The sequence below is a fragment of the Oryctolagus cuniculus genome, unplaced genomic scaffold (genome assembly GCF_964237555.1).
Source record: "Oryctolagus cuniculus unplaced genomic scaffold, mOryCun1.1 SCAFFOLD_116, whole genome shotgun sequence".
Taxonomy (NCBI): Eukaryota; Metazoa; Chordata; class Mammalia; order Lagomorpha; family Leporidae; genus Oryctolagus; species Oryctolagus cuniculus.
The window spans coordinates 52,037-75,430 of record NW_027208395.1 but is presented as its reverse complement, the minus strand read 5'-3'; the positions used below and the strand labels follow the sequence as shown (position 1 = coordinate 75,430).

The 23,394-nt window shown below is 37.4% G+C and overlaps 1 protein-coding gene across 5 annotated transcripts in view; it reads left to right on the top strand.

Annotated features, from left to right (window-relative positions):
* LOC103352162 (disintegrin and metalloproteinase domain-containing protein 32) overlaps window positions 1-23,394 on the top strand; it is a 117,985-nt gene that overhangs the window by 55,860 nt on the left and 38,731 nt on the right. For 4 of the 5 annotated variants that reach the window (XM_070067891.1, XM_070067894.1, XM_070067893.1 and 1 more), the window contains 3 exons: window positions 8,661-8,729; window positions 12,302-12,373; window positions 12,897-13,063. In XM_070067891.1, the coding sequence (XP_069923992.1) occupies window positions 8,661-8,729; window positions 12,302-12,373; window positions 12,897-13,063 (308 nt within the window). The remainder of the gene's footprint in view (window positions 1-8,660; window positions 8,730-12,301; window positions 12,374-12,896; window positions 13,064-23,394) is intronic. The other variant, XM_070067892.1, reaches the window with a different exon arrangement.

Genomic DNA, 23,394 nt, shown 5'->3' with positions numbered 1-23,394 from the left:
GGTTAAGGGTAAAGATACTGATTAACCTAAGGTGCATGCTTTTTTAAAAAGATTGATTTTTTTTTTGGACAGGCAGAGTCAGACAGTGAGAGAGAGTGACAGAGAGAAAGGTCTTCCTTCTCTTGGTTCACCCTCCTGTCACGGCTGGCACATCATGCTGATCCAAAGCCAGGAGCCAGGTACTTCCTCCTGGTCTCCCATGTGGGTGCAGGGCCCAAGCAGTTGGGCCATCCTCCTCTGCACTCCCTGGCCACAGCAGAGAGTCGGACTGGAAGAGGAGCAACTGGGACAGAATCTGGTGCCTCAACCGGGGCTAGAACCCGGGGTGCCGGTGCCGCAGGCAGAGTATTAGCCTAGTGAGCTGTGGCGCCGACCTAGAAGATTGATTTCTGTAAATTGATGAGTGTGTTCAATTTCTGAAGAAATAAATAAAACAATAGAGTCTTATTATCCAAATTAGTAGAGAAAAATGAGAGAGGAAGCCAATATGAGATAATGAACAAAGATCAAATTAGGTGGCTTGGTTAAACCCAAAATAATATGCAGGATTTCAACTCAAATATATTTGAGATTATATGTGGGTGGTTTAAATGTTTTACAGAGATTGTCATTCCAAACAAAAGAAATACCGATATTTTGTTTTTTAAAAGAGAGATCTATAGGGTTTGGCGTCGTGGTGAACTAGGTTAATCCTCTGCCTGCAGCACATATGGGCACCAGTACTAGTCCTGGTTGCTCCTTTTCCAGTCCAGCTCTCTGCTGTGGCCTGGGAAAGCAGTGGAGGATGGCCCAGGTGCTTGGGCCCCGACCCCTGCATGGGAGACCAGGAAAAAGCACCTGGCTCCTGGCTTTGGATCGGTGCAGCTCTGTCCGTTGCGGCCTTTTGGGGAGTGAACCAATGGAAGGAAGACCTTTTCTCTGTTTCTTTCTCTCACTGTCTGTTATTCTACCTGTCAAATAAATAAATATTTAAAAAAAGAGATATATAAAACAAAATTTAGCATGAACGATGGTAAAGAATAAAAACACTAGCCCAAAAATCTCGTGCAGTCATGTGATACTGAATGATTTTTTTTTTTGGTAATATAGAAATCAGAGACAAAGGAGATGCTTAAATAATGAAAATTCATTTTACCAAGATAATTAACAACTTTAACCTGTACTGTAAAATGAAAGAACTACAAGAAGAAATGAAGTCGTCCACAACTACATTGGGAAATTTCACAACAAAATCACTCTTGTCTTAGTATTCATTGTCAAAATGAGCAGACAAAACAATCTATAAGGATCTACAATATTTGTAGCACACAATTTATAATCTTAATTTGATGCATACAACATCCAGCAATTACACAAATTACTTTTTTTTAAGCTCTAACTGTCCCCTTTATTGTTGAGAGGGAGAGGGAAAGTGCAAAGAAGTGTTAGGGACCCCGATATTTTAGCTGTCATCCACTACTTTCCAAGGTGTCCATTAGCAGGACGCTGGAACTGAGCTGGAAATTCAACCCAGGCACTCTGATAGAAGATGCAGGCATTGTAAGGGGCAATGTAATGACTATGTCAAATGATTCCCCTGTCCCTTTCTTTTTTTCCTCCTATGTGTACTTACATTCTGTAATATTGCTGTGTTTGATGGTGTCCAAGTGTCTCGTGGGCTCTGTGCATTTTCCAAAAGTGTGCTCCTCACACAACCAGTTAGGAATACTTAATTCCAGTGTTCTACACACAGGATGGTGACTGTAGTTTACAGGAGTTGAATATGTTTTATAAAGTACCAGAAGAGAGAAGTTCCTAGACTCCAAAGACATGCTTAAGGAAATAGAAATGCTAATTATTCTGATTTGAGCATTGCACATGCATACATATGTCAAATTATCACACTGTACCTCCTAGTAATCTATAATTATCTGTTCATTAAAACTGCAGAAACCCTGATTGACTTGTTTTGACATTTGCTGTTTTTCTTCTGTGGTCTCAAGTCTGTTAAACATCTCTAGCAATTTTTAATTTTTATTATTATACTTTTCAGCAGCACAGTTTCCTTTTTAAATTTTGTTGTATTTTTTTTGCTATTCTCTATTTGGTAAGACATCATTATTCTGGCTTCCATTAGCTCTTTGTTCATGTTTTCTAATTTCTAAATTCCATGAGCATATTTAGAACAGTTATTTTACAGTTGTTGTCTGCTAAGTCCAATGTCAGACTTCTTTATCCAGGAAAAAATGAGCCATAGTTATTTCTTTCCATCCTTTAATTTTTTGTTGTTGAAATGACATTTTTAATATTTTGAAGGTGCTAATGCTCGAAGTTGAATGCTGCTCCCTTCCTACCCTTCCCAGTATTGTTCTTGATTGTAGTTGTCTCATTTATGTAGATTTTTATAAATGATTATTTTCTAAAGAATACAAATCTGAAAGATCATTAACCCAGACCTAGTGCAATTTATCCTTGATGTGCAGGGATGGTTCAACGTATGCAAATCAATAAATGTGATACTTCACACACATGAAAAAATTGAAGAATAAAAACCATATGAGGGGCCAACGCTGTGGCTCACCTGGTTAATCCTCCGCCTGTGGCGCTGGCATCCCATATGGGTGCTGGGTTCTGTCCTGGTTTCTCCTCTTCCAGTCCAGCTCTCTGCTGTGGCCCAGGAAGGCAGTGGAGGATGGCCCAAGTGCTTGGGCCCTGCACCCACATGGGAGACCAAAAGGAAGCACCTGGCTCCTGGCTTGGGATCAGCGCAGCGCTGGCTGAAGCGGCCATTTGGGGAGTGAACCAAGGGAAGGAAGACCTTTCTCTCTGTCTCTCTGTCTCACTGTCTAACTCGTTCTGTCAAATAAATAAATAAAAAATAAACCGTATGATAATTTCAATAGATGCATAGAAGATATTTGATAAAGCATCCTTTAATTATAAAAGTCTTAAGTAAATTGAGTATAGAAGTAACATTCCTCAAAACAATCAAGGCAATATGTGACAAACCCGCAGCCAGCATCATGTTGAGTGGGAAAAGGTGGAAGCATTTCCATTAACATCTGGAACCAGACAAGGATGCCCACTTTGACCAGTGCTATTCAATATAATCCTGAAAGTTTTTGCCAGAGCCATTAGACAAGAAAAATAAATAGAAATTGGAAATGAGGAATCAAATTATCCTTGTTTGCTTCTCACCTGATTCTATAGATATTGGGTGAACAAAAGGCTCCACTAAGCAATCTTGATGTGAATGGAAGTGGAGAGGGAGTGGGAAAGGGGAGGGTTGCCGGTGGGAGGGATGGTATGGGGGGGAAGCCATTGTAATCCATAAGCTGTACTTTGGAAATTTATATTCATTAAATAAAAGTTTAAAAAAAAGAATTTGATAAAGTTACAGGATAGAAAATCAACACTCAGAAATCAATAGCTTTTCTATACACAGACAATGACATAGTTGGGAAAGAACTTGTAAGTTCAATCCCATTCAAGATAGCTAGAAAAAAGTCTTGGAATAAATGTAACCAAGGGAGTGAAAGATGTCTACTAGGAAAATTACAAAACGTTAAAGATTTAAAGGAAAACACAAAATAATGGAAAATTCTTTATGTTGTGGATTGGAAGAATATCATCAAAATATCCATACTAGAAAAGCAATTTACAGATGCAATGTTACCTCAATTAGAATACCAAAATTCTTCTGTGATCTAGAAAAAATAATGGTAAAACTCACGTGGAAACCCTATACCCTGAATAGCTAAAGCAATGTTCAACAAAAGCAAAGCCAGAGACATGATACCAAATTTCAGGACATACTATTACATGGAAGTTATTGTGGGGAGCAACTCGGACTAGACTAAGTTACTGGAATTAAGACTTAATCTATGCATCTGCTCTCCCACAATATGGCGCTGGGAGAGGAGTAAACAACTTCTACACAGCTGCCTCCAGTTCGACCAATAACCTGCGGGAGCTGATCCTGCTCCTGATTGGAGGAGAGCAGCGTACTCGGCGTGTGGGTAGCAGAGTTGGAATTGGTGGAAGAGGACTATAAAGGAGGAGAGAGACAACATGCACCAGGAACATCTAAGGGGAACATCCAGATAACATCTGAGCAGCCCCCGAGAGAGCCAGCCGGCAGTGTGCCGCTCCCCCGCAGAAGTGGGGAAAGTGGCAGGGGGAGCCGCCCTTCCACGGAGGTGGAAGGGTCAGCAGCCAACCCGGGAAGGACCAGCAGCAAACCCGGGAAGGGCCGAGCAGACAAAAAAACAGCGCAGGGTCCTGTGTCGTTCCTCCACGAAGAGGGGGAGCGACAAGTTATATTGAATAAAGCCTAGTACTGGCATAAATATAGACATGTACACAAATGGAACAGAATAGAATCCCCAGAAACCAGTCCCTGCATCTACACCCAACTAATTTTTGACAAAGGTGCTATAATCAATCACTGGAGAAGTGACATTCTCTTCAACAAATGGTGCTGGGTAAACTGGATCTGTGTGAGCAGAAATATGAAAGAAGACCCCTACTTTACATGTTATATAAAAATCAACTCAAAATGGACTGAGGTTCTAAATCTGTGACCTGATACCATCAAATTTCTAGAGGAAAATAATGGGGAAACTGTATAAGATATTAACATAGGCAAAGACTTCTTGGAAAAAAAAAAAAAAACAGAAGCACAGACAATAAAAGCAAAAATAGACAAATGAGATTACATCAAGCTAAGAGGCTCTGCACTGCATAGAAAGCTTTTATTTAATAAATATAAATTTCATAAGTACAACTTCTAGATTATAGTGGCTCTTCCCCCCCTATCTACCCTCCTGCCCCTAAACTGTCCCACCTCTCTCATCTCATTCTTCATTAAGATTCATTTTAATCATCTTTATATGCAGAAGATCAACTCTAAGTAAAGATTTCAACAGTTTGCACCCACACAGACAAAGTACTGTTTGAAGACTAGTTTTACTGTTAATTCTCACACTACAACACATGGGGAGCAAGTGCGCAGTAACTCCTGTTGTTGATTTAAGAATTGACACTCAGCCGGCATCGCAGCTCACTAGGCTAATCCTCCACCTTGCGGCGCCGGCACACCGGGTTCTAATCCCGGTCGGGGCGCGGATTCTGTCCCGGTTGCCCCTCTTCCAGGCCAGCTCCCTGCTGTGGCCAGGGAGTGCAGTGGAGGATGGCCCAAGTGCTTGGGCCCTGCACCCACATGGGAGACCAGGAGAAGCACCTGGCTCCTGCCATCGGATCAGTGTCGTGCACCAGCCGCAGCTCGGCGGCCGCAGCAGCCATTGGAGGGTGAACCAACGGCAAAGGAAGACATTTCTCTCTGTCTCTCTCTCTCACTGTCCACTCTGCCTGTCAAAAAAAAAAATTGACACTCTTATTTATGATGTCAGTGATCACCCGAGGCTCTTGTCATGAGCTGCCAAGCCTATGGAAGCCTCTTGAGTCCACGAACTCTGACATTATTTAGACAGGGCCATAATCAAAGTGAAAGTTTTCTCCTCCCTTCAGAGAAAGGTACCTCCTTCTTTGATGGCCCATTCTTTCCACTGGGATCTCATAGAGATCTTTCATGGTGGTCATTTTTTGCCACAGTGTCTTGGCTTTTCATGCCTTAAATGCATTTAGGGGCTTTTTAGCCAGAGTGCTGTTTAGGGCATTTGTCATTCTATGAGTCTGCTGTGTGGTCTGCTGCCCATGTTGGATCATTCTCTTCCTTTTAATTCTATTTACTAGCAGATTCTTGCTTTTATTTATGTGATCCCTTTGACACTTAATCCTATCTTTATTATCAGTTATGAACTTAAACTGATCACTTTAACTAGTAAGATGGCATTGGTACCTCCAAATAGGAATTTGGAGCCTATGGCAAGTTTTTAGCTTTACCCTTAGGGATAAGTCCAAGGGAATGCGTGTCAAACTGTACCTCTCCTCCCTCTCTTATTCCCACATTATTTTTAACAGATCAATTTTCAATTGGATTTAACCACCTAAGAATAATTCTGAGTTAAGTAAAGCGTTCAACCAATGGTATTAAGTAGAAAAAGAAAATACTAAAAAGAATAAAATAGTAAGTTGTTCCTTGACAGTCAGGACAAGGGCTGATCAAGTCATTTCTTCTCAAAGTGTCAGTTTCACTTTTACAGATTTCCTTTTAGGTACTCGGTTAGTTGTCACAGATCAGGGAGAAAAATATTTGTCCCTTTGGGGCGTGATGTTTTCAAGAATCTTCCATTTGTTTCAAATGGATGGATTTCATTATTTTTTTTTACCGCTATGTAGTGTTCCATAGAGTACATATCCCATAATTTCTTTATCCAGTCCTCCACTGACAGGCATTTAGGTTGATTCCATGTCTTAGCTATTGTGAACTGAATTGCAGTAAACATCGAGGTGCAGATAGCTCTTTTATTTGTATCCCTTTGATTTCTTTCTTTCTTTTTTTCCTAATGGCTCTGGCTAAAACTTTCAGGGCTATATTGAATAGCAATGATGAGAGCAGACATCCCTGTCTAGTACCAGATCTCAGCAGAAATGCTTCCCACTTTTCCCCATTCAATATGATGCTGGCTGCAGGTTTGTCAAAAATTATTTTGATTGTGTTGAGAATTGTTCCTTGTATACACAATTTTCTTTGAGTTTTCATAATGAAAGGGTGTTGTATTTTATCAAATGCTTTCTCTGCATCTTTTGAAATAACCACATGGTATTTGTTCAGCACTTGGTTAATCTGGTGTATCACATTGATTCATTTGTGAATGTTGAACCATCACTGCATACCAGGGATAAATCCCACTGTGTCTTCATGGCTCAATTTAGGTATGTTGTATGTGCCCAGGAATCTATCCATTTTTGCCTGATTTCCCAGTTTGTTGGCATGGAACTCTTTGTAGTAATTTCTGATGACTCTTTTTATTTCTGTGGTATCTATTGTTATATTTCCTTTTTCATCTCAAATTTTATTGAATTGGGTCTTCTCTCTCCCTTTTTTGGTGAATTAGGCCAATGATGTGTCAGTGCTATTAATGTTTTCAAAAAGCCAGCTCTTCATTTTACTGATCTTTTGTATTTTTGGGGGGGGGCATTCAATTTTATTGATTTCTTCTGTAACTTTAATTATTTCTCTTCTACTAATTTTGGGTTTGTTCTGCTGTTGTTTTTCTAGATCCTTGTGATGCATTTATTTGGTTCCTTTCCAATTTCTCGATGTAAGAACCTATTGCTATAAAGTTTCTTCTTAATACTGCTTTTGCTGTATCCCATAAGTTTTGATGTGTTGTGTTGTCATCTTCATTTGCTTCCAGAAAGTTTTTGATTTCTCTTTTTATTTCTTCTATGACCCACTGTTCATTCAGGAGCATGTTTTTCAATCTCCATGTGTTTTCATATGCTCTAGGGATTCCTGAGTTGCTGATTTCCAGTTTCATTCCATTGTGGTATGAGAAAATTCATTGTATGATTTCATTTTTTTTTTTTTTGAATTTGCTGGGACTTGCTTTATGGCCTAGTATATGGTCTATCCTGGAGAAAGTTCCATGCACTGCTGGGAAGAATGTGTGTTCTGCAACGGTAGGATGAAAAGTTCTCTAGATATCTGTTATCTCCATTTGGTCTATAGTGTCAATTAAATCTGCTGTTTCCTTGTTGACTTTCTGTCTGGTTTATCTCTCCATTGCTGACAATGGAGTATTGAAGTACCCAAATACTGTTGTATCAGAGTGTATATGTGCTGCTTGTCCCTCTTGCTCCATGTAACTGAAGCTAGTGTTGTTGCCTTTAAATACATTTTACAAACACCATCTCTAGTCCACTCCATCCCTGTGAAAATTCCAAGGGGGAGCAAACAAAGGGAAGCCCTTGGGCCATCCTTTAAGGAGTCAGTGGACAACTCAAAACACACATCTGTAATTCTTTGAGAACAAATTTGGTTTCACCATCTCTGGCACCAACAAGCACCACTGAGATGACTATGGGAGGTTGGAGGGTACATGGATGAGTTCAAGCACCGCAATATTCTAAGAGAATTCACCAACTTCATTTTCCCTAAAGCATTGTACTATTTGCTTGTTCTTAACCCCTGGGGGAATAGAGATGAATGGGTAATTTATTTCTTATATTGTGGATTGGCCAAATGTGTACAAGCAGGGTTGTTGGCAGCAGGGAATGTGATTAAGACTACAAATTAGCACAACAGCACTTTCTCTGCCTTTATTGACTCAATTTACAAATTCAAGTCTAGTCCAGACTAAGAGCAAGGAGAAACAGACAGCTCTCAACGTGATGCACTGTAAAGTTGTACTGCAAATGACGTCCTGGATACTGGAAGGAGTAAAAAAAAAAGTAACCATTTTTTAAAAAATTTTTGCCACTTAATTTATAAAGTAGTTTAATCAATTTCTGTGTACAAATGAAAAGAATGCTTATAGATACTTGGGTTTTGTGTTCACAAATTGTAAGCTGCAGATCTATTGAGTAATATATTATGACTTCATAACCAATATTCTTATTATAACCCATTGCTCCAAAGTTTAAAGCATATATAGGTATTAATTATAAAAAACAAATACCAGTCTTGTAAATGCTATGTTAACAGCTTGATAGAGAGTTCAGAATTCACAAATTATCAAATATTTCAAGTTTTATTTGATGCTATTTTTTTCTAGCCAGAACCACCTGTTCCAGATATATTTCCTCTTTACCTAGAAATGTACATTGTGGTGGACAAAGCTTTGGTATGTGTTTGCTTTTGTTTTACTTTTAAGTACTCAGTGCAAATGTATGATTCTATACTGCTTTAGAGCAACTAAAAGATTCTGATATTTTGGCCAGTGCTGCAGCTCACTAGGCTAATCCTCTGCCTGCGGTGCCGGCACCCCGGGGTTCTAGTCCTGGTCAGGGCACCAGATTCTGTCCCGGTTGCTCCTCTTTCAGTCCAGCTCTCTGCTGTGGCCCGGGAGTGCAGAGGAGGATGGCCGAAGTGCTTGGGCCCTGCATCCGCATGGGAGGCCAGGAGAAGCACCTGGCTCCTGGCTTCGGATTGGCGTGGTGCGCCGGCATTAGCGTGCCACCGGAGCGGCCACTGGGGGTGAACCAATGGAAAAGGAAGATCTCTCTCTCTCTCTCTCTCTCTCTCTCTCTCTCTCTCTCTCCTCTCCCCCTCTCCCCACTCTGCCTGTCAAAAAAAAAAAAAGATTCTGATATTTTTACTTGCTGATTATAGAAAGAATAGTGTGAAACAGGACTAGCTGAAAAGCCTGATGGTCAGAATTACACTAGGGCAATAAAATGTTTCATTTCAAATCTCTGTAACAACCCTGCAGGACAAAATGATTTTTTTTTTCTGACTCATCTCATTTGTTTTAAAGATTTATTGATTCATTTGAAAGACAGTTACAAAGAGAGAGAGGGAGAGGCAGAGATCTCTCATCTGATGGTTCTTTCCCCAAATGGCTGCAATGGCCAAGGCTGGACCAGCGCAAATTCAGGAGCCAGGCACCTCTTCTGGGTCTTCTACATGGGTGGCCAGAGCCCAGGAACTTGGGCAATCTTCCACTGCTTTCCCCAGGTGCATCAGCACGGAGTTGGATCAGAGTTGAGGCAGAGGGGACTTGAACAGGTGCCCGTATAGGATGCCAGCACTACAGACCATGGCTTAATCCACTGTGCACTGCGCCGGCCCCAACCCTTCACATATTTAAGACTTCTTCTGATCTCATTCATATTCTTTTTAAATAATGCTGTTTGGTTACAATGAAATTCTTTAAGCTGTTAAGTTGTAATGTGGGGAAGTCATGAAGAGCAAGTAGTCGGTATTTTAAGGAATGTTTCCCCACATGAAATATTTATTAGGAAAAAATATAACTATATATGAGAACTGATTGTAATAATATGTGCAGAATTTTGTAGCATTTTTTGTATTACACCTGTTTCAGAGTATTGTTTTCCTGATTTAGAAACCACTAGATCTTTGATACCCATAAACAGTTTGAGGGCCTCTAAATGATTGAGGATATTTGGGTTGAAAACTTAGCTTGTAATCAACCAGATGTCGCTTTCTCTTCTATAATATTTCATATTATATGGATAAAATATATTTTCACCGTTTGTTCTGATGATGAACGTTTGATTGTGATACCTCCTCTGGAAGATCATAGAGATTATCAATAGGACTCATTATCAATTCCTTCCTAAAGGTTGTAGATCTTGTCAGGAATCCAGAGTTAAAATCAGTGGAGGAATTTGGAGATAGATACTGATATACTTGAAGATTTAGAAAAAAATGATAAAAGGACAATTTAAGAAAAAATGGAGACATTGAAATATTTAAGAAAAAATTGAGATACTTCAGTAAATATGACTAGGTTTGTAGGGACTATTTTGGATTAGGAGGTTTTTTATTTCAGGATTATGTTTTAAAAATTTGAGATTTCTTTTAAAAGCTTCTTAATTTCCTGGGTTGCAAGCTATATAATGATGTTTAAACATTATTTCTCTATTCTTATACTTATCTACATGTTATTTAATAACGCAAACATAGATCCAGCTATAAAATCTCGGTTACTAGGTATTGGTATTTAAGGAAGAAGCACACTGATATTTTCTTCAGTTCCTTAACAAAAATAAATCCACAATTTTGGCCTAGTCAATTCAGCATATTGTGCTATAAATATAGAATTTAGCATTGGAAACATGCATAGAGACACACAAGTGTAACTTGAGCTACTCTAAAAGAATGCAAGTAAATGTTTTAGAATGTAGTTTGTCTTCTTCACATATGGTGAGGCTATCAGAGCAATAAAGAGAGACAGCAAGGTGGTAATGTGGTCAAGAGCCTTCATTGGGATTTCCCTTTAAGCAACGGGCAGGACAGCATAGGAGGGTTAGGATGATGGGCTAGTTTGAATAATTTCATTGGGCTCTGGAGTATAGGAGCTGTTCCTTGTCGTCTGATACCTGGCTCTGGGGTGATTAATGCAGGGTAAAAGTTGCCCTGAGTGTGAGAACGTGAAAAGAGGAAGTGATTGGATGAAGGCTTTGCATTAATTGGCTTGCGTATGAAAGGTGCACTTGAAGGTAAGTCATTTTCTATCTCTTAGAATTTGCTGTCCCTGAGAAGTGTGGTCAGCAAAACCCAAGATGTCAAAGCAAATATATACAGAAAAGAGAGGGATGGTCAGTACTGTGGCTCACATGATGAATACAGGAAATGAATAATGGGTGGAGAATGAGGCCAGGGATGACTGTGCAGAACTTTGCTTTTAAGTGTGAGAGAACGTTCTTTTCAGGAAACTGAAACATGGTTTAGTTTGTTTATTAACAGAGGGACATACAAATGGGTGAATTGAAGAATTAATATGCTATTTCGATTTTATCCTAAAGGCTATGGAGAATCATTGAAATTTTTAAAATAGGGGTGTGACTTATTTAGGTTTTAATTTTAGAATCATGATTTTGGTAATAGTATAGTGGCTGGATTGCTGGTGGGAAAATGGGAGAAGTAAGCATGTAAGATATTCCAGTAATCAAGGTAAAAACTTAAATGAGTGTTTTAAGACTCATAAATAAATAAAGGAACAATTTTAAAAGTTACTGATGAGATTCAAGCATCACATGTAGTGTTGTGTAGCTACCACCAAGATCATGATATTCAATAATGCCTTCACCACTTGTCTCTCTTATTTTATTCCTGTAAGGCACACCCAAAAGTGTCCCCCTACCTTGGCCTCATAGCCTTGGCAATCTGTAAGCTGTTTTCCTTTGTGATTTCATTGATATCTCATAAATAAATATTGCATATGCAGAGTATCTTTTGAATATTTGTTTTCCACTCAGTATAATTTTCTTGACATTTTTCCTAGTTGTTCATGTATCAACATTTCAGTTCTGTTTTAGTGTTTAGCAGTATTCTATGGTATGAATGCACTAGATTATTTAGTCATTTAATCACTAGAGGACGTTTAAGTTGTTTCCAGGTTTGGGTTATTATGACGAAAGCTATTATAGATGTTCGTATCCAGGTTTTGCATGTGTACAAATTTTCATTTCTGTGGGATAAATGCCCAAGAGTACAATGACTGGGTTACAGGGTAAGTTTGTTACTTGTTTTGAAAGTGTTTGCCAAGCTATTTTTCAGCGTAGTCATGCTAGTTAACACTCCCACAAGCAATATATGAGTGAACCAGTTTAATGTCTTATTATGAACTGTTGGAACCAAAAGCAAACTTCTGAGAATAGATATAGAATAAATCTCAAAAGCACAATGTAACAAATTGTTTTGAAATATGAAATTAATTCTGTTTTTCAGTATGAATACCTTGGCTCTGATAGCATGATAGTAACAAGTAAATTCATTGAGATTATTGGCCTTATAAATTCAGTAAGTATTTCCCTGTTTATATTAGACAAAATTTTTAGTTTGAAACGATAAATTGTATTAACTTGATGGAGTGTTTCTGAATAATTAAAACATCTATATGTAATGAGTATGGACTTCTAAAAATCCAATGAATTTTGGCATAAACAATATACATACTGCAAAAACTGTAATGTGAATGAGCAAAGTTGACATTTTCAGATTTGATTATGTTTGTAGCCCTTTCTATACTTTAGAAGAACAGTGGTTGTTTCTGCTTACTTTTTTTTGAATTGTTTTTTTAGTGGAGGGTTATTCTTGTGATTATGAAGTAAACTGAAAGTATATCATTGCACAAATTAAAAGGGAAATAAGAATGGATGAGGAGAGAGGGTGGAAGTGAGGCACCAAGGAAGCAAGGTCAGGTGGGAAAGAAATATCATTATGTTTTTAAACTGTAATAAATGAAACACAAGATGTGTTTCTTTTATAAGAATAAAAACTTAAAAAGATTAATTTTATATTTATTTGTCTCTCCTGTTATTAGATGTTCACCCAATTTAAAATTACTGTTATGCTGTCATCGTTGGAGTTATGGTCAGATGAAAATAAGATTTCTACAGTTGGTGAAGCAGAGGAATTATTGCAAATATTTTTAAAGTGGAAACAGTCTTATCTTAACTTAAGGCCTCATGATACTGCATATCTATTCATGTAAGCATAATATTTCAGTACTCTTAGATTAGGGAAAAAACAGATCAGTGATAATGAGATAATTATGTGGTTTTGTATATCAGCTTTTATATGTTTATTTATGCCTTGATTATAGTCTGTATATTACTCTTGCCACCTGCTGATTTTCTACTTATCAGGAAATATAAAAAATACTCACACTTATTTCTTTGCTTATCAACTTTGTACAAGGTGATTGAGATATCCAAAAGTTAAGCCTTCTTGGAACTCTTGTACATAGTATGTATCTGTGGTTTGAACTTGCAGGTTGTTAAGCCCAGAGCCTATACGCTTAACTCTACACAGAGATGGGACTTATTTTGCAACATTTGTGTTTCTATTATGAATTTTGATCAAGAATTTATAATGCAAGTTATAAGTATTTTGTTCTAATGGATTTTCTTCATTATTTTAAAATATTTTATAATTTCCAATTATAACTGTACATTTAAGCTTTTATTCATATTGAGTTTTTAGCAATAATAAGTAAATTCCTTTCAATAAATCTCTCACTTATGTATTTATCTTAGGTAAATATTGATGCTTATATAGAAAGCCATATGTTAATGGTTTTTTTCAGCTGGCATGTCAATTTTTCCTTTTCCATGTGTAAATTTGTTTCCATCACATCTCTTTGCTACTAGTAAATGCTATTGCACTTTTCAGCTTTTTTTAATGATTTATTTATTTCTTTGAAATGTAGAGTTACAGAGAAGCAGAGGCAGAGGCAGAGAGAGAGAGAGAGAGAGAGAGAGAGAGAGAGAGGTGTCTTCTATCTGCTTGTTCACTTCTGAGATGTCCGCAATGCCCAGAATTACACAGACTGAAGCCAGGAGCCAGGAGCTTCCTCTGGGTCTCCCACTTGGGTGCAGAGGCCCAAGGACTTGGGCCATCTTTTACTGCTACCCCAGGCCATAGCAGAGAGTTGGATTGGAAGTGGAGCAGCTGGGACTAGAATCAGTGCCCATATGGGATGCTGGCACTGCAGGTGGTGGCTTTACCAGCTGTGCCACAGTGCTGGCCCCACTCTTTTCATTTTTTTGCTAGTTTGATGGATATAAATCATTGTCATTGTCATTTAATTTGCTTTTTTTCTGATGACTAGTGGATCTGAGCACACTTCTGCTTGACTCTGCCTTTTGTAATTGACTCTGTCCATCTGTAATTGCTTTTTAATGTCTGTATTATTAATTTTTATGTATTTGGATAGGAGAGAGGGAAGGAGGGAGGAAAAAGTGAGAGAGAAAGAAATAGAAATATGAATCGTGCACTGATTCATTCCTGAATTGCCTGCAGTAGCTGGAACTGGCCCAGGTAAAGTCATTTCCACTGAGATCTGGTACCAGACAGGGATGCCCACTCTCACCACTGCTATTCAATATAGTTCTGGAAGTTTTAGCCAGATCCATTAGGCGAGAAAAAGAAATCAAAGGATACAAATTGAGAAAGAAGAAGTCAAACTATCCCTCTTTGCAGATGATATGATTCTTTATTTAGGGGATCCAAAGAACTCTACTAAGAGACTATTGGAACTCATAGAAGAGTTTGGCAAAGTGGCAGGACATAAAATCAGTGCACAAAAATCAACAGCCTTTGTATACGCAGGCAGTGCCATGGCTGAGAAAGAACTTCTAAGACCAATCCATTCACAATAGCTACAAAAACAAACAAATACCTTGGAATAAAATTAATCAAGTATGACAAAGAACTCTACAATGAGAATTATAAAATTTTAAAGAAAGAAATAGAAGAGGATACCAAAAACTGGAAAAATCTTCCATGCTCATGGATTGGAAGAATCAATATCATCAAAATGTCCATTCTCCCAAAAGAAATTTAGAGAGTCAATGCGATACCAATCAAAATACCAAAGACATTCTTCTCAGATCTGGAAAAAATGATGCTGAAATTTGTATGGAGGCACATGAGACCTCGAATAGCCAAAGCAATCTTGTACAACAAAAACAAAGCCGGAGGCATCACAAGACCAGCTTTCATGACATACTACAGGGCAGTTATAATCAAAACAACATGGTACTGGTACAGAAACAGATGGATAGACCAATGGAACAGAATAGAAACACCAGAAATCAATCCAAAATTCTACAGCCAACTTATATTTGATTAAGGATCCAAAACCAATCTGTGGAGCAAGGACAGTCTATTCAACAAATGGTGCTGGGAAAATTGGATTTCCACATGTAGAAGCATGATCCAAGACCCCTACCTTATACAAAAATCCACTCAACATGGATTAAAGATCTAAATCTACAACCCGACACCATTAAATTTTTAGAGAACATTGGAGAAATTCAATGTTCTTTGCACAGGCAAAGACTTCTTGGAAAAGACTGTAGAGGCACAGGTAATCAAAGCCAAAATTAGCAATTGGGATTCCATCAAATTGAGAAGTTTCTGTACTGCAAAAGATGCAGCCAGGAAGGTGCCAAGGCAACCAACAGAATGGGAAAAATATTTCCAAACTATGTGACAGATAAAGGATGAATAACCAGAATCTAGAGAGATCAAGAAACTCAACAACTAAACAAACAACCCACTTAAGAGATGGGCCAAGGACCTCAATGGACATTTTTCAAAAGAGGAAATCCAAATGGCCAACAGACACATGAAAAAATGTTCGGGATCACTAGCAATCAGGGAAATGCAAATCGAAACCACAATGAGGTTTCACCTCATCCCTGTTAGAATGGCTCACATACAGATATCTGCCAACAACAGATGCTGTCGAGATTTGGGAAAAAAGGGATAGTAACCCACTGTTGATGGGGATGCAAACTGGTAAAGCCGCTATGGAAGTCAGTCTGGAGATTCCTCAGAAACCTGAATATAACCCCATCATAAAACCCAGCCATCCCACTCCTTGGAATTTACCCAAAGGAAATTTAATTGGCAAACAAAAAAGCTGTCTACTCCTCTATGTTTCTTGCAGCTCAGTTCACAATAGCTAAGACCTGGAATCAACCTAAATGCCCATAACAGTAGACTGGATAAAGAAATTATGAGATATATACTCTATAGAATACTATACAGCAGTAAAAAAATTGAAATCCGTTCATTTGCAACAAAATGGAGGAATCTGGAAAACATCATGGTGAGTGAAATAAGCCAGTCCCAAAGGACAAATACCATATGTTCTCCCTGATCGGTGATAACTAACCAAGCACCAAAAGGAAACCTGTTGAGTGAAATGGACACTATGAGAAACAATGACTTGATCAGCCCTTGTCCTAGCTGTCGAGTAACAACTTAATACTTTATTCCTTTTAGTATTTTTTTAATTAATATAATTGGTTGAACTCTTTAATTAACACATGATTATTCTTAGGTGTTTAAATTTAACTGAAAAGTGATCCTTGTGGGAATAAGAGAGGGAGGAGATGTATATTTGCGACATGCTCAATCGGACTTGCCCCAAACGGTAGAGTTAAAAACGTGCCAAGGGATTCCAATTCAATCCCATCAGGGTGGCATGTACCAATGCCATCTCACTAGTCCAAGTGATCAGTTACAGTTCACAACTGATCATAATGATAGGATTAAGAGTCAGAGAGATCACATAAACAAGACTAGTGTCTGCTAACACTAACTGATAGAATTAAAAAGGAGAGAGAATGATCCAACATGGGTTGGGATACACAGCTGACTCATAGAATGGCAGATGTCCTAAACAGCACTCTGGCCTCAGAATCAGCCCTTAAAGCATTTGGATCTGGCTGAAGAACCCATGAGAGTATTTTAGGCATGGAAAGCCAAGACACTCTGGCAAAAAAAAAAAAAAAAAAAAAAAAAAAAAAAAAAAAAGCCACCCTAAATGAAAGATCTCTGTGGGTGAGATCCCAGTGGGTAGAATAGAACGGGCCATCAAAGAAGGAGGTACCTTTCTCTGAAGAGAGGAGAGAACTTCCACTTTGACTATGACTTTGTCTAAGTTCGGAGTTGGAAAACTCAAAAGGCTTCCATAGGCTTGGCAACTCATGACAAGAGCCTAGGGTGATTACTGATGTCATTTACAAGAGTTTCAATTGTTGAATGAAAAACAGGGTCACTGTGCACTTACTCCCCATGTAGGATCTGTCCTTAATGTGTTTTTCAATGTGAATTAATGCTATAAATAGTACTTAAACAGTATTGTTCACTTTGTTTTTCTGTGTGGGTGCAAGCTGTTGAAATCTTTACTTCATATATACTAAATTTATCTTCTGTATATAAACTTATTGAAAATGAATTTTGATGTGAATGGAATGGGAGAGGGTGTGGGAGATGGGAGGGTTGAGGGTGTGAGTAAGGTTATGTGGTGGTGGATGCCACTGTAATCCAAAAACTGTACTTTGGAAATTTATATTTATTAAATAAAAATTAAAAATGTTTTTTTAAAGAATACAAATTGGAAAAGATGAAGTCAAATAATTTCGATTTCAGACAACATGTTTTATATATAATGGAACCAAAAGACTCCATTGAGAGTCATTGAAGCGTTTAATTAAGTTGCAGGATATAAAGTTAACACTATAAATAAGTATCCTCTATATACCCTGACAATTCCATGGCTGAAGAAGAACTTCTAAAACCAATCCCATTGACAATAGCTAAAGAAATAACTAGATCCCCTGGAATACTTTTAAGGAGGTGGAAGATCTCTACAATGAAAGTTAAGAACGTTAAAGAAATAAATAGAAGACACCAAAAATAGAAAAATCTTCTATGTTTTGGATGAGGAGAATTAATATAATCAAAATGTCCATATTACCAAAGGTAATTTACAGATCCAATTCTATTGCAATGACATTCTTCCCAAATCTAAAAAAAAAAAAAAGCTAAAATTCATATGGAAACATAGGAGACTCTGAATACCTAAAGCAATCTTATACAACAATTACAAAGCTATAGGCAGCACAATAACATATTTCAGGACACACTATAGGGCAGTTATATTCAAAACAGCCTGGTGCTAGCACAAAAAATAGATACATAGAGCAATGGAAAAGAAGAGAAATTCCAGAAATCAATGCATGCATCTGCAGCCAACAAATCTTTGACAAAGGAGCTAAAATCAATCATTGGAGAAAGGGCAGTCTCTCCAACAAATGGTGCTAGGAAAATTGGATCTCCATGTGCGGAAGTGTGAAACAAGCCCTAACCTTACACTTTATACAAAAATCATCTCAAAATGGATCCAGGATCTAAACCTACAACCTAATACATCAAGCTACTTGAGGAAAACATTGGGGAACCTTTGTAACAGACTGGCGTAGGCAAAGAGTTCCTTGAAATGACCCCAGAACCATAGGCAATCAAAGACAATTAGAAAAGTGGAATTTAATTCAAGCGGAGAATCTTCTGCATTGAAAAAAATTTGAGCAAAGTGAATGTGGAACCGACAAAATGAGAGAAAATATTTGCAAAATATGAAATATATATAATTGATATTCAGGAACTATAAGTAGCTCAAGTAATTCAACAACTGTCCAGTTAAGCAATTGGTAAATTATTTGAACAGGCATAATTTTTTCAAAAGAGGAAATTCAAGTGATCAACAAACACATGAATGAATGTTCCTGGGCACTAGCCATTAGAGAAATTCAAATGAAAACCACAATGAGGATTCAACTCACCTCAGAATGGCTCACATACAGAAATCAACAAACAGTAAATGCTGATGAGGATGCAAGGAAAAAGGTACCTTTAGCCACTGTTGGTGGGAAGGTGAAGTAGTACAGCCATTGTCAAATACAGTATGAAGACACCCCAGAAACCTGAAAATTGCACATGACCCAGCAATCCCACTCCTGGGAATTTACCCAAGTGGATCAAAATCAACATATGAAAGAGTTGTCTGTATCTCCCATTTTATTTCAACTTAATTCACAATACTAACATATGGAATCAACCCAGATGTCCATTAACTTAGTGCTGGATAAAGAAATTATGATATATATACACTGTGGAATACTACTCAGGCATATAAAAAGAATTAAATCTGTCTTTTGGAACAGAATGGATGCAACTGGAAACCATTATACCTAGTGAAATAAGGCAGTCCCCAAAAGAGAAATACCGTGTTTCACCAGTTTAGTTAACCTGAACTGTGGTAACCAATAGAGTTATGTAATGTATAGGAGTGTAATGTATAGGAATGTAATGTATAGGAGTAAAATTGACATTTTGAGCTTTATAATTGTTTACAGCCCTGACCAGAGTTTTTTTTTTTTTTTCTTACTATTTGTTGAATTCTAAACTTAGTGTAGGGCTAATGTTATGAATATAAAGTAAACAAAGTAGATTATTATAAAACTTGAGAGGGATTAGGAAAGGAAGGAGGACAAAGCTTGGGATTGTGAGCAGAAGGGAGGATATGGTGTGAAATATCACTGTGTTCTTAAATCTGTACACATGAAATACATAAAATTTGTATATCTTAAATAAAATTTTCAAAGTAAAGGGGCTGGCACTGTGGTATAGTGGGTCAGGCTGCCGCTTAGAGTGCTGGCATCCCATATGGGCACCTGTTCGGGTCCCGGTTGTCCTGGCTGCTCCACTTTTGATCTAGCTTTTTGCTATGGCCTGGGAAAGCATTAGATGATGGCCCAAGTCCTTGGGCCCCTGTACCCGTGTGGGAGACAAGAGGAGGCTCCTGGCTTCATATCAGTGCAACTCTGGCTTTTGTGGCCATCTTGGGGAGTGAACCAGTGAATGGAAGACCTCTCTCGCTCTCTCTCTGCCTCTCGTTCTTTCTCTGTGTAAACTCTGACTTTCAAATAAAAATCTTTAAAAGAAAAAAGTAAGAGTATTCAGCTGACAAATAAGTATTTCACGTCTTTGCCATGTCTAAGATTTCAAAATGAAATAAATATATAGGGTAATTACTAAATAGAACTAAGTAATATGCTTTATTCTACATATTATTTTGTTCGGAGAATCCTTAAAATATATTCTCTTAGGAAATTTTAAGGAATATATTCTCTTAGGAAATTTTAAGGATATAGTATATTCTTATTAACTTTTGTAAATATGTGGTACAATAGACTCCTTAACTATTTTTATAAAATAATACATTTTTACTTTCTTAAAAAATAAAATAAGCCACATGACAAAATGAAACACACTAGATTATAAGTGTTTATATTTCTGTGGGTGGTACTGCTTTCAGAATACCTGTCATTTCTAACAATTGATGTGAAAATCTTTATGAAAAAAGTAATGTGTTTCGCATATTGTTTTTATTTTATTTATAAAAACATCGTCAAGAGCCATTGTCTAACTACCTACTATACCTGCATTTAGGAACACTAACTCCAAAACATAATCAGAAAATGGACAACTTCAATTCTCAACCCACAATTATTTTCCATGTCTTCTGAAACAAGAACACACCTTTGAAAGGGTTTTCAGGATGCCCTTCACTTACCATTTTTTGTATTTGCATCACATCAACAATATATTTTAATTTAATCCTCTTGGATTCTACTTTAAAGTTTCTTCCCCTGAGATGCAGTTTATTTATTTGAGATTCAAAGAGAAAGAGACATGCAGACAGGCATACTTTCCTTCCATTGTTTCATTCATTGCCTACAATAGTCAAGAGACCAAAGGTAATAGCTGAGAATACAATTCAGATTTCCCCCATGGGTAGCAAGAATCCACCAACTTGATCCGTTGATACTGCCTTCCAGGGTCCTCCTTAGCAGGAGCTGGAACTGGATGTCAAACCCAGTCACTTCAATTTGGGATGTGGATGTCCTGATGAGCATGATTAATGGCTAGGCCAAATGTCCACACCTTCATTATTCTTTTAATATTGCATTGCTTAACTGAGAAACCATGACCCTCAGATTCTTGGAACATGGAAATGATGCTTAGGTACGAAATGGCAGTGTGTGCCATTTCATTTCTGTCCTTTCTTTTTCAGATAACAGTTTTTAAAATTATTTCTTTATTTGAAAGGCATAATTACACACAGAGAGGTCTTCTATCTTGTGATTTACTCTCCAATTCACTGCAATGGTCAGAGCTGATTCAGGGCAAAGCCAAGAGCCTGGAGCTTCATCCGGGTCTCTTATGTGGATGGCAGGTGCTCAGATACCTGGGTCATCTTCTGTTGATTTGTGGAAGCCATTAGCGGGGATCTGGATTGGAAGTGGAGCAGCTACCACTCGAACCAGTGGCCATATGGGATGCCAGCGTCATAGATCTCAGGTTTACCCACTACTCCACAATACATGTCCCGAGATAACATTTTTAATTACCATAATAGTCAAGGGCTTAATACTCCACTAAATAAAGAGATAAACAAGAAAAAAAAATCCCTAGTTAAGTGTACACAGGGCTACAAACAATAATCAAATGGTTATATGAACTAACAGATCATTAAAATGTGATAGCATAACATTTTTAACCATTGGCTTGACAAAGATAAAACAAAGTTTGACAAAATTATATGTAAAGCAGTATTGGTACACAGGCATTACTTTTTTGTTTTTGAGGGTTTTTGTCTTTTTAAATTTTAGCTCCCAAATATAAAGGAAAACACGTGGTATTTGTCTTTCTGTGTCCAGCTTATTTCACTCAACATAATGTCTTCCAGTTGCATCCATTTTGAAGCAAATGGTAGAATTTCATTGTTTTTGTAGCCGAGTAATATCCCATCATATATGTATATATAATTATTTTTATTATGTTCTTTATTAACCAGATCACAGACCCTTGGTTGATTCCATATTTTCACTATTCCATAGTTTGGTTGATATAAACATTGTGGTGCAGGTATCTGTTTGAGTCAATGTGTTCATGTTTTTGGGTATAGACACAGGAGTGGGATAGCTGGATTATATTTCTATTCTTTTTGTGAAATCTCCATATAGTTTTCCACAGGGAATGCACTGCTTTACATTCCCAACAACAATATATAAGTTGTTCCCTTTCTCTACATCCTTGCCTGCATTTGTTACTCTCTTTTGGATTTTTCGATTTGGTAGGAGTGTTGTGTTATTTTATTGTGATTTTCATTTGCATTATCCCTGGTGGCTGGTGATGTTGAGCATTTGTTCATATATTTGTTGTACTTCTTTTCCCTTCTTTTGAAAACTGTCTGCTGAAGTCCTTTTCCCATTTCTTAAGTCCTTTTTTCCCATTTCTTGGGGGTTGTTTTGTTGTTGAGTTTTTTTGAGTCTCTGATATATTCTAGGTATTAATCCTTTGTCTCCAGTGCCTTGGACAGGTTCCCTCAATTTGCTTCCAGCAGCCATAGTCTTCAGGTCCTAAATTTAGGTCTTTGTTCTATATCAAGTTGATTTTTATATATGATGAATGGTAGTGGTCTACTTTCATTCTTCTAAATGTATATCCAGTTTTTCCAGAACAATTTATTGAAGTTTGTCCTTACTTTAATGTATTTCCTGGATACTATTGTCAAAAGTCAGTTGGGTATATGTTCATGGATTAATTTCTGGACCTTCTAATCTGTCCATTGATTCATATGTTGGTTATTATGTGTGTACAAGGCTGTTTTATCACTAGAGCTTTGTAGAATACTTTGAAGGCAGGAATTGTAATGCCTCCAGCTTGATTGCTTTTTGTTCAGGACTGATTTGGCTATTCTGATCTTTGGTGGTTGCATATAAAATTTAGGATTTCTTTTCTCATTGTATAAAGCATATCAATGTTATTTTGATAGCGATTGCATTGAACCTATAGATTACTTTGGAAAGGAGGAAGTCAAATTATGCCTGTTTGTAGATAACATGATCTTATACATAGGGGAACCAAAAGACTCCACTAGGAGACAATTGGAAATCATAAGACAGTTTGACAGTATTGCAGATTATAAAATCAGTGCAGAAAAAAACAATAGCATTTGTATACAAAATACTGCCATAGCTGAGAAAGAAATTGTAAGATCAGTATCCTTCACTATAGCTACAAAAAATTAAATAGCTTGGGATAAATTTAACCAATGATGTGAAAGATCTGTACAATGAAAATTACAAAACATTAAGGAAAGAAATAGAAAAAGACACACAAAAATGAAAAAAAACACTTTGGTTTGTGAATTAGAAGAATTAATATCATCAAAATATTCTTAAGTAATATAGAAATTTTGATGATATTATTTCTTTCAATTCATGAGAAATGTCCCTCCATTTTTTTTGTATCTTTGTCAGTTTGTTTCTTCAAAGCTTTTTTTTTTTTTTTTTTTTTTTTTTTGACAGGCAGAGTGGACAGTGAGAGAGAGAGACAGAGAGAAAGGTCTTCCTTTTGCCGTTGGTTCACCCTCCAATGGCCGCCGCGGCTGGTGC